At 26.1% G+C, this 13,245-nt stretch overlaps 1 protein-coding gene and 1 pseudogene across 1 annotated transcript; both read left to right on the forward strand.

The window, feature by feature from the left end:
- The first annotated feature begins 2,152 nt into the window (after window positions 1-2,152).
- Window positions 2,153-4,258, forward strand: LOC149060275 (uncharacterized). Its single transcript, XM_089228571.1, has 3 exons — window positions 2,153-2,156; window positions 2,805-3,630; window positions 4,177-4,258. The coding sequence occupies exons 1-3, from the start codon at window positions 2,153-2,155 to the stop codon at window positions 4,256-4,258; spliced, it is 912 nt and encodes a 303-aa protein (XP_089084697.1).
- A 4,312-nt stretch (window positions 4,259-8,570) lies between these two features.
- Window positions 8,571-9,350, forward strand: LOC149060276 (uncharacterized; annotated as a pseudogene).
- Window positions 9,351-13,245: the final 3,895 nt, after the last annotated feature.

The raw sequence follows: 13,245 nt of genomic DNA on the forward strand, positions 1-13,245 counted from the left end.
ATCACAAAAAACAAGCAATAGGCAATGCACATTATTAAAATTATTATTTGGAAAAAATATTGAAAATGATTTTGATAAATATTGTTTTTTGAAAACACCATGGAGTTAGCTCAATAAAAAAGGTTTTATACAAGACTCAGTTTTGTTGACCCCTATTTTAAGAGCAGAAATAATAAAATATGTTTCAGCAATTACACCTAATTGCTAATAGTACATTCTTTGATTGTGAAATAACTAGTACTGTATTAAAAAATACTATTAACAGTATTATTTATCCTATTCAATATATTTTCAATCAAATAATCTTGACTGGTGTTAACGATACTAACGTATCTATAACTAAATAAGATTAAATTAAGAAATCAGCCAATAATTTTTAGGTAGATGATAATTTTAAATGTGACGTATATAGATTACATTTGTTTAAAAATAATAAATACAATATAATAACTACCATTTCACTACTGGTCTGTGAATAAGCATCACACATTTTGGGCTCTGGACCTGGTTCACAAATTTCTTCAGCCTATTAAAAAAATAAATCATTTAAATATACACAAAATAACAACAATGCTTATAAAATAATTTATGAGGGAAAATTAAGTTTCAACAAAATTTTAATTTAAACTTAAGAAATCAACCAATAAATTTTATGTACCTAGTTGATAATTGTATATCTTTAAACTTAGATATAAGAATAAAAAAATCAAACAAAAAAACTTACCAATTGCTTATTTTGTTTTTGGTTTTGATGCTGTAAACTGGTTGCTAGGAGCACCAAAGTGTTGTATTTTCACTTTTTTCCCCTGATGCACATCACGTTCGTGTTTCAATTTATAGTCATGATTAAAAACACTGCCACAATCGAGACATTCAAACTTAAAACGTTTACGTTTAGATTCCACGTTTCAATAACAATAGTCGCACAAACAATTTAAATCAAAATGAAATAGAAGTGAATTTCGAACAGTGATAACTGCAAGAGTCCACGATCATGAATAAAGAAAATAATTATAATAATAATAACATTAACAGGTTGACTGCCATGTAGGGTGAATTGACCCAACACTAACTTTGACGATATTGCTATTATCATTTTTCATGAATTCCTGTGTTTTGATTTATGATTTAAATGAAAAATATCAATTTTACAAAAAAATGTCTTAGGACAATATTTCATTTTACTACTTTGTTGAGTAGTATTAGACCGTAAAAAGTGTGTGTGGCTTATATACCCTACATGGCCTATGTGTAATACGTAGAGTGATTAAACCCTACGAGACGAAAACATATTATGTAGGTACCCATATTTTGATACTTAGTGATTTTATTGAATACTTAATAATATTAATAAAACAATATACAATAACTTTTTTTCTATATACTTTGTATGTACCATATACATTATTTTATTTTATTTTTATAATTTTTATTTTTATTATGTTGATAAACAAAAATATAAACGTATGTACAATCTTAAAATTTTATAAATTATTTTTGTGATATGTAATAAAACATGTCTCTACATATATATATATTACATTCATCACAACGTGTCAAAACTTTTCTCGTCTTATTTTGCGCCGACTGTCTTCCTAATGTTGTTGATATAGTTGCATAAAACTTCTGACACATTCTTTTTTTTCCGTTTTCGCTGGTTACAAGATTATGATTGGCCTTAAGTGGAATGGTTTTTGGAATTTCTGGTTTGTGTAACAGTGATTTAATAATTTCTTCCTTAAAAAACGTAATTTTTACATTATTTTTTGTGACAGATTTAAATAGAGATAAAGCGTTAACTACTGATGTTGATAATAAAATATCAAATGCAATTTTCCTAATACCATTTCAGTGACCTTTTCAGTGGAGATGAATTCGATGCCATTTGGTCAGAACGATCAATATATGATTTGCCCATGTTATAATCTTCTACTGCTTTCGGTTTTTTAATTATACTACCATATCTGTTACGTATTTCTACAGTCTCGTCCGTGTGTTTTGTTGTGATAATATGTATGTCACGTTTGTCACGCCATTTTAAAACTACTATATTAGAATTACTTTGTTGAGCAATTAGTTCCCCTTTTTTTAATTTTTTGCCGATAACATCACGTGGGTTTCCTCGTCAATTTGCTCTTAACGTTCCTACCATATGGGTACCTAACAAATCCAGAAATAGTAGAAATTCCTAGACGATATTCATGGTGTAATTCCGTAAAAGAACATCCACTGGCAAGGTATCTGCATAAACATTAGAACCAAACAAATTTAAGTATCGTATTGAGGTATTCGGGGGAAAAAAAGTCATAATATAAAACTTTTTATTATGTGTAAATTTCATAGTTTTAAATTTTTGAACAATTTACCTCCCTGTATAATATATACATATTGTAATATAATTAATAATGGTGTAACACTTTTTTTGACATAGGTATCTATAACCCCATATATATATATAACCTAACTTATCCATTTAATAATTTAATAAAATACTACACTAAATATTTTAAACTATGTATGTTAAATAAAAAATTAAAGTATATATATATATATAGCAATAAAAGTAATTGACATTTGACTTTATCTTAAAAATAATGTAGATTCCTAGTTGGTACATTTGAGAGGTCTTTCTTAACTTATTTTTAACTAAAAATTGAAATTTTTTAAATATTATTGAAAATGGATAAAATTAATAGTATATATGCATATACATTTTTTAATAATTAAAAAATGCATGATATAGTTTTAAATTTAAAGCACGCATAAATATATAAATATATTTTTATGTACGATTATTTTTTTAGGAATAAATTTACAACGCAAATGGAAAAGTTTACGTGATTGTTTTTCAAGAGAATTGAGCAGAATTAAAAAACTTAAATCTGGGTCTGAAACTTCCAGAAAAAATCCATATGTTTACTACAATCAGTTATTATTTTTAAAACCAATTATTCAAAATAAACCTACAGAAACAAATATATTACCAGATGCCGATGAAAGTGGAGATGATTTAGGATGTTCTTTTAATACCAATGTATTGAATAACGAACCTAGTTCTAAGAAAAAAAAGGTTAATCAAAGAAATTCCGTTGAAAATGAAATAATTAACGCATTACACCAAAGCGTAGAACTTCGTATAGAACAAACGAAAAACTATGAAAAAGACGCCGATAGATTGTTTTTATTATCTTTATTAAAGCATTTGAAAGAAATACCTGAGCATTTACGTGTTTTAGATAAAATGGATTTAATGAAAGTAATAAACAATGCTCAAATTAATATGCAATCAGCTTCTTTAAGTATGTATCATCAGCCTCAACAATATAATCTTAGCAGCCAAAATGTAATGTCTCCATATACAAGTTATCATCCTATATATCAAACAACCCAACTACATTCAGATACAAATTATCAAAGAGTTTTACAAAATCAATTCAATAGTCAAATAAGGTCTACATCTGTAACACAACATCAGTCAAGTACTTCAACTCCACTGCCCTCGCCAAGCTATGCTTCAACAGAAAATTCTACAGACTCATTTATACAGACAGATAATTTATATTCAACTAAAATAAATTATAATACTAAAAGTACACCATCTAATTTTAAAATAGATAGTGATTATGTATTGTATTTTTTCATTTTAATATTTCTATGTTTTTAATTTTTAATAGGTATTTTTATAATAAGGGTGTTATAATATAGGTTTTGTATTTGACATTCATCTTTAAAATAAAAATGTTTTAATAAGATCAATATTATAGTTTATTAAGAGCTTGTACGTACACGTAACACGTAAGTATTTATTAAACAAAATTATACTTTACCTTAAAGTTACGACTAATTTTTCAAGAGGTGAAATACATTCTCTCATATTTGTTTGTTGACCCGTTAAATCGCCTTGAAGTTGTTCCATTAATTCATCAAATGAACTAACAGACATTCTTAAATAATTAAAAAATTTGTCTTCATATTTTCTTAAATCATTATAAAATAAATTGAATAGACCTTTCGTAGAACAATCAGAAAGTAGTGGGTGTACCCAATATTTTCTATTTTTTTTTCGTTTACGTACAACACGACTGTACAGATATGCTACACATGCAACCTCTTCGACTTCCATTTTGGAACTAAACTAAAATTATATTAAATTCTACCGAAAATTAAAAATCACAGAGGCGCTTCTGGAAGCATGAACTGTGGCGATGCTTTTCTGGTGGCGCGACCATGGTGGCGCAGCCATGGTGGCTTCGTGTGAAAGAGCTCTTACTCGATATACGATAACTATCCGATAATGGTAGTAGTTACAAATTTAAAATCATCCTAACAATATTAATTATTATTATAATATCTTACAATAACTTCACAATCTGTTATTTTCTCAAAAGTACAAAAATGAATAAACTTCACGTTTCTATATAATGTTCTAGAAACTTAAGTAGGTACTAAACTACTATGTAAAGTAGTAGAAAAAAAATTATAAATATAAAAATTAAAGCAATAATGCGGAGGGCACGTTAAATTATCTAATGAAACATAAATAATTTTAAAAATCATATAATAATACTACCATAAACAGAAATCGGGAAAAAATTGTACTCTACTCTACAAGTAAAGTGTGTAATGTATACAATTCTTGTACATAAATATTTCAATATTTGTATTTAACATATCGTTACAATAGTAGTTGAAAAATAAAATAAATTCATGGTCACAATTTTTTTTTATAAGCATTCAAAGTTTGAATTTTGACAAAATACGTAAAAATTACAAAAATTCACAAAATATTTTAAGCTAGAAATTCATAAAAAATTTTCTATTTAAATCTAAGGTTTGAAAATTTAATACAAGATTCCTTAAAAGTTTTTCAATCTTTATCACAAATAAAAAAATCCACCGGAGATTCAAATTAAATTTTTATGAGCATTTGAAATTTAAATTTTTACAACATTGGATTTTCACTTTTAGCGATTTCTTTATTTTAGTAACTCTAAAACAAATGACCGCAGATACTTGAAATTTTCACTGAATGTTTATATAGGCATTTTCTATATTTGATAAAATTTGTTATAGATTTGTTTTGAGCTGTTTACTGGCATTTTAATTTTTCAACTTTTTTAGTTTTTTTTTTCTATAAATATCGATAAAAATGTATTTGTTCGGTTGAAAAGCTTGAAAATTTAATTCAGGCTTCTAACACATTGTAGCAATAGCAGTTAAAAAATATTAAAAATAATAGGCACGATTTTTTTTTATAAGCATTTAAAGTTCAAATTTTGACTAAATACGTAAAAATTACGGCAATGTTCAAATTATTATCTTAGATAGAAATTCATAAAAGTTTTTCTTTTAATTCTAAGATTTGAAAATTTAATACAAGGCTCCTAACATATTTTTATAATAGCAGGTGAAAAATATATTAGCACAATTTTTTTTTTTACAAGCATTCAAAGTTTGAATTTTGACAACATGTGTAAAAATCACGAAAATCACGAAAATTCGCAAATTTTTTTAAACTAGAAATTCATAAAAAATTTTCTTTTTAAATCTAAGATTTGAAAATTTTTAATAATCTATAATATATTCTAGACAGATAAACCGTCTTCGCTCAGAATCGTTTTTCGTATACAATGATATAATATCATTGGATTCAAATTTAATTCCATCCATTACACTATTACAGTAACCCAATTGTAACCTACTGTACAGCAGAGCGACATCCACGACTTACCCGCCTTTTTAAAAATTCATTAGCCTTTTCATAGTTTGGGACATTTGGGTAGAACACGATTGAGAACAATCCTTATCGGCCGTACCTTTTTTAATAACATGATTTTCACCTGCTACCTGTTATGCAACGTTGCACATTTATTAAAAATACAAAATAGAAATAAAATATACAATATATATAATAGATATCAATTACTATATTTCTTTGAGTTTTTGGTTAGGTACAGAATAAACATAAGTGGAATTAAATTTGATAAATAAAAATAAACACACACATCATTGTAAAATCAATACATTTATCACTTATTTGTCAGCTTAAGGCATACCTATTTTTAAGATTAAAATTAAAAAAAATAATATTTATCTACAACATATTTTTATTTTTATATGTTAGTTTAAGATTAAAAATTAAAAAAATCAATTCAAACCAAATTCAAAAATCAGAAGTAAACCTGCCGAAAGTCTTTTGTTAATCGCAAGAATTTTCGTTCATTTTATAAACAAATATTTTTATTTTATTAGAAATAAACAATCTATGCAAGTATATGTACAATAAGCTTGGTATTCTGAAAAAAGGCCCGTACCAACTAAATACTTAACACATTTTTTATTATAGTGTACATTTTATAATTTGAAATTTTTAAATATGAAAATTATATTTTATATTTTATATTATATGAACGAAAAACCATATTTGTAATAATAAAATGTTGTAGATATTATCTACAACATATTTTTATTTTTATATGTTAGTTTAAGATTAAAAATTAAAAAAATCAATTCAAACCAAATTCAAAAATCAGAAGTAAACCTGCCGAAAGTCTTTTGTTAATCGCAAGAATTTTCGTTCATTTTATAAACAAATATTTTTATTTTATTAGAAATAAACAATCTATGCAAGTATATGTACAATAAGCTTGGTATTCTGAAAAAAGCCCCGTACCAACTAAATACTTAACACATTTTTTATTATAGTGTACATTTTATAATTTGAAATTTTTAAATATGAAAATTATATTTTATATTTTATATTATATGAACGAAAAACCATATTTGTAATAATAAAATGTTGTAGATATTGAGATATCAAGACCAGTTTTCAGATAGGTAGAATCGACAATAAAATACAATACCTTCACAATTTTTAAGATAAAGTAAAATGTCAATTACTTTTATTACTTAAATACCTTAATTTCTTATATTTCAAATGTATATTTATATCTATAGTTTAATAAATACTTAGTATAATAAATTAGATGATACATAATAATATAATAATTAATGAAAAACAATTGTTAATATTAATGTTTTAACAGTTTATTAAATATTATTATGGCCTTAAAGTTAAAGAAGTGTTCCATAGTCACATATACCTACCTACTTATATTATACATCATAAATAAATATAAATATTTATTTTTTATTTTTCTTCGCAAGATGCTTACCTATTATAATTATTATAACATCTTGGTAATTTAATTAACGATTTAAAAATAATTCAATCATATAATAATAAATTTAATAATTATAGCAATCAAAATTTTAAATTATACATAAAAAATAAAAGTAAATTAACAACTAAAATGAAAATTAATTGAATGTATATAAAAATACTAATTATAATACTAGATTAAAGAATACGATTTTGAAACGGTACAGAACCTTCATGTACAAAATATTCGGTGTACCCATCTCGTATTTCAATTCCATTAGACCTAGAGCCTGCAGTTCCTCTTACTTCGATGTCATCTAAGTCGCATTCACTTTCCATATCTTCATAATTGTATCCATCCCTTTTTCGGACAAAGTTATGTAAAACACAACATGTTTTTACTATATCGTCGACAAATTCTGGATTGACTAAAATCGTAGTATGTAACACTCGCCATTTGTTGGCAAGTACACCAAAAGCACATTCTACAGTGCGTCTAGCTCTGGACAAACGGTAATTAAAAACTCTACGTTTGTCGTTAAGTCCTCGTTGTGGGTACGGCCTTAATAGATTTACGTGAAGGGCAAATGCCTCATCACCAACAAAAACATAAGGTTGTGGTGAACCTTGAGCATTAGGTAAACGTATAGGATCAGGAATATTAAGACAATTCGAATACAACTTTTTCCCAAAAGAACATTCCTTAAAAATATTAGAATCTGATTCTTTACCGTAAGATCCTACATCAATGTAAATAAAACTCAAATTGGCATCAACTACTGCCATTAAAATTACTGAAAATATTTTTTATAGTTAAAAAACAATGAGCCTGAGTTTTTTGGATTTTGTATACGAATATGTTTCCCGTCTACAGCACCGAGACAGTTGGGAAAATTAGTTTTCGAATAAAATGTATCTGATATTTCCCTCCACTTTTCAATAGTGGGTTCAGGCATTTCTTCGTCACGCAACATGTTCCATATTGCATTACAAGTTTCTCGTACTACTTCACCAACAGTACTTTTGCCTATTTTAAATTCAAAATGTAACGCTGTAAATTTCATTCCAGTTGATAGATACCTATAATAAAATAAAAAATAAATAAATTACATAATTGTTATTATTACAATATTATACCCATATATATATATATAATATATTGATAGGACCATTTATACCAATTAATATTCAAAGTTTTGGACGAGAAAATTTTTTTTTAATATTTTGTAAATAAAAACACAAAAAATAGTATATTATACTTTTATTATTCGTTTTCCATTTATTTATTTAATTTCAGTTAAGGAACTTCGAGATAAAAAGTGGAAAAATATTAAAGATAACTATAAAAAAAGTATTAGTGAAGATAAAAACGTGAAAAGTGGATCTGCGGCACAAAAAAAAAAACCTTATGCTTTTCTTGCGGCACTGTCGTTTTTATAGAAGTGTTCAAATAAAAGAAAGTACGTATCCATACATTATTAATCAATATTTTACTTGTTAAATTTAAAATAATGTCAACCTGTTTCCCTGAAATACTATTGATTTATATTACATTATGTATATTAAATATTAATTATTAAAAAAATACATTGTTGATAGGTATAATTTTATTTTATTTATAGGACAACTTGTAGTATAGTGCAGGAAGACGAGATTGATGTGTGCAACGATTCTTTTGCCAATAACAGTTGTGTTGATGATAGTAATGTAATAGATTGTGAGCTATCTACTTCATCAACTCAAAAACAGCCATCGAGCCAAATCAAAAAAAAAAATTGGATGAAAATAATGAATCTTTTCAAAAAGAACTGATTCAGTTCTTACATAGAACAGAGAATGTAGATCCGGACAAAGTAATGCTAAATTCTTTTTTGCCTTACGTAAAAAATTTAAACAATGCACAGAAATTAGATTTTCAATTATACGTCTTAAAATATTTTAAAAATCTCGAGGCGAACAGTATCCAGACTTCTCCAAATCAAACTAATCCTATAATAACAAATACATATAGTGCTCTTGGTCATTATTATAATTCTCCTGCTGTCGCCTGTCACACAACCCCCTTTATACCCTTCCCAAAGTACTCCTAATAACTCAGAGTTAACTTTTCCACAGCAAAATTACGATTTTTTAAATTATCCTCACAGTCAATGTTACTCTTCAAACAGTTCAAATAATCAAAAATAAATATCTGCGTATGTTTTTATTATAGTTTTAACTTTTACGTATAAAGAAGATCAAGATGTTTTTTTTTATTTTAGTTTAATAGTACTATTATATCATATTTGATTTTTATATTTTTGATTCTATTAAAAAATAATTACTTATAATATAAGTATATAATAATTACATGACTTACGAGTTATATATAGAATGTATAAAACAGGTTAAAATATTGTACTACTAGCTAATAGGTACGTAATTTTTTATTTTTATTCATTTAATTAATATTTGTAATAAATAAATATAATACGTATTTAATTTATAAGAGTTATTTACCTGAGTGTTATGGTTAACCTTTCCTCTGCACTTAATGGATTCCGCCATGGTGTACTTCTCTTTGATATATAATCGTGGATTTTTTGAAGTAACTCATCAAAAGATTTAATTGACATACGGTAGTAAATGAAAAACTTATCCGGGTATAGTCTTATATCATTATAAAATTTTAAAAAACGTCCACTTGTTTCCCTATCATTATTCATTGGATGAACCCAGTGTTTTCTACGTGGCCTTTGCACAGGACTTTGTAGCACACCAAGGGCTTCTGCTACACACAAAACCTGAACTAGACGATCGTGATTTAAATCCATTTTGTACGGATGTCGGATAGTTAATATTTTAAAACGTTAAACATCCTTTCGTGTTGAAGACACTCAGACGACTAAGTTTTAAAATATTTTAATAACTTTTCATTTACCAAATAATATTTTTGCCTTTTGGTATAACCGCGCGCGGTTCGGCCGCACGTGTGTACGGTATCCGGGCGGTTGAACCATTCGCGGTCCAACCGCTGCGGCTCGACCGCTATGTGTGGCCCGGCACTTATAGTGTAGTTAACAATATATTTTTTTCAATTATTTTCTCACTATTTATAAAAGTGGAATATTTATATATATTATATACTACTTACTAAAGACTATATGTATATAAACGTATAATAAATAGGTATTTGTATAAACATTACAAACTATACAGTATGTATTATTTACCAGACTTTACATTTACATTTGAATTTGCTACATGCTAAAATCCATTTATTTTTAAAAGTCCATATGGACTGTATACTATAATGTATATACCATGTTATATTTTTTATAATTTTCATAATTGTTGTCATAATTTATAATTTCCGTAAAAAAAGCTATTTGATAATCATCTTGTGTAGGTACCTATATGGGTAGAACACGATTGAGAACGGTCCTTATCGGCCGTACCTTTTTTAATAGCACGATTGAGAACGTTCTTACCTGCTCACTTTTATGCAACGTTGCCACATTAATTAAAAATAAAAATACAATATACAATATATATAAGATATCCATTTTTTAAGATTAAAAGTAAAAAAAATTATATTTATATACAACATATTTGTCAGCTTAAGATAAAAATTTAAAAAATTTAAATTTATTTACAATATATTTATATATTTTATTTGTCAGCTTAGGATTAATAATTTAAAAAATCAATATTTTTTTCCTAAGTACTTATTTCCGGTTAATTGTAAATACCTTATAATGTCCTTATTTTGTTCAAACTCTTTATATAAATTAATTGTTGAAACAATACGATTATAATCTTTGCTGGCCATGGTTTTTGTAATATTATTTTCAATGGAGTTGATTATTGCCACGGTTTGTGTTTGGGTCTCCTTTAAAACAGAAATTACTGCATGTGTAGGAGGATGTGTGCTGTAAAATTATCGACGATAACTTGTACCTATGTATATATGTATGGTATATAGGTATATATAACGGCAATAGTTTGAGCGGAAAAGCCTAGCCATGATAAAATTGTTAATGGCTCTAAAATGGCTCTTGTTAATCGCAAGAATTGTCGTACATTTTATACTTACAAAACAACGTTTCATAACACCAAAAAAAGATGCATTTGCATCAAAATCCAATAAATGGCAACGTCGCTAGAAAAATCGTTCTCAATCGTTTGATTTTAAGGTACAAAATATTGTTTCTTTGATCTGCCGACATCGTTCTCAATCGTGTTGCTAAAAAGGTAAAACGTTCTCAATCGTACAACACCGACCTATATAATATATTACCCACAATTCATTAAAAAATCTCAACATTTGTATGTAATTATATAAATTATTGATATTATTGATATTATACCTATTTAGTTAATGAATTAAGGAACAAGGGATAGATGCATGTTCGTTATGCATTCATTAAACATTTATCAAATGAAAAAACATAAGAAATGAATCTGCGGCAAAAAAGCCTTATGCATATGCTGAAAGTTTATCTTTTAAAAATATAAAGTAAGTATTATATAAAACAAAAAATGTTTACATGTATTTCAATAAATTTTGATAACAGAAAAACTTATAAAAAACTATATATTAAATGTTCAAACTTTTTGATCGGAAAAAAATATTAACATATTTATAACAAAATATGTGATAAAATAGAAAATTTCAGTCCATAAGTTGCTTAAAATATTTTGAAAGTACACCACACAACCAGCAACAATCAAACAAAAACAATACTAAACAATATAAGGTGAGTTACCCTGGCACCTCAAGGTCAAAATTTCGATTTGAAAACTGTGTGTGTAACATTACTTTATTAGATGTACAAGACAACAGTTCAAAATATTGATAGGTTAAAATGCTTGACAATTTATACAAGCTCCTCTATAAGTTGTTATTGTTAAAATTTAAAAATATGAAAATACATAGGCTGCAATGCTGCATAGGTACAACTTTTTCACAATAATATTTGTGTGGTGATACTTGAAACACTTAATGTAAATACATATATTTTTATATATTATAATTGTATTATATTTTGCATTTTAAAATGCAAGTTTTTAGGGAAAAATGATTGCAATCTACCTTTCTACCTGTAATACTATTATACTCGTAAATTACTTTAATTACAATATTATCTTAAAATACTTTGTAAATATATTATATAGGCATACAGATCGGGTGTTGACTAGTTTCCCTCAACGGCTGTTTTTTGCATTTTGAAATATATCAGTTACCCTCAACCAAATGTACCATTTGGCATTTGCTCACAAACTAATATCTTTATAATTTATATTTATTTAATTGCAAATATAATTTTATACTATATTACCTTTTTTGACAACTTACATTTTATGCCATTTATAAATTATAGGTACCTAATTATGTAATTATTGTATTTATACCTTTATTATAAATATTATTATCACTTACATATTTTACCTCTGCTATTTTATGGATTGGTATTATAATCATTGTAATCACACCTACTGTATAGCAGAGCTTTACTCACTTTTTCACCTTTTTTTTTTACTTCATTGTCATTTACTTGTTATAGTGCATGTACAGTGCTCGAATTTTTTTTTAGTGTGAGAGGGGTGCGGGGCGATGGAGCTCTCCTACTATTTATTTTTTTTTAGCGTACCCATACTATTTTTTTTATTCAAACGGGGATGGTACAAAGTAATATCCGAAATAATTTTTATTAAAATATGGATTTTTAATTGATGTCAATTATATAACTATTTTACTATTTATCACATCAAAATTATTTTTGATATGTATTTTCATATCTCATTGTCTATATTTTAAAATATTTATAAATAGCTAACGAAGTAGGGATTATAATACAATTATAAAAATAAACAACACAACAGTAATAATTTAATTTAAGTATAAAAATAGATATTTTGGTAAACGTGGTGACTTTGAATTCAACCTCTTAACTTCTTAACAAACTTCTTAATTTTGAATACTAAATAGGTATAAATGGTATACTAGCTATTTGTACGACAATGATTTTAAATAAAATAAAAAATGAGTAGTTAATTATTTATGGATGTCCATTGATATTCTACAATATAAGACTGTTTGA

The sequence above is a fragment of the Diuraphis noxia genome, unplaced genomic scaffold (genome assembly GCF_037042655.1).
Source record: "Diuraphis noxia isolate RWA-SAM2 unplaced genomic scaffold, SU_Dnox_SAM2 contig0001, whole genome shotgun sequence".
NCBI lineage: Eukaryota > Metazoa > Arthropoda > Insecta > Hemiptera > Aphididae > Diuraphis > Diuraphis noxia.

Bases quoted from the DNA above. Each gene is read 5' to 3' on its own strand.
- LOC149060275 (XM_089228571.1), top strand. The intron at 3,631-4,176 runs GTATTTTTTCAT...TAAAAATCACAG, and splicing joins ATAGATAGTGATTATGTATT to AGGCGCTTCTGGAAGCATGA.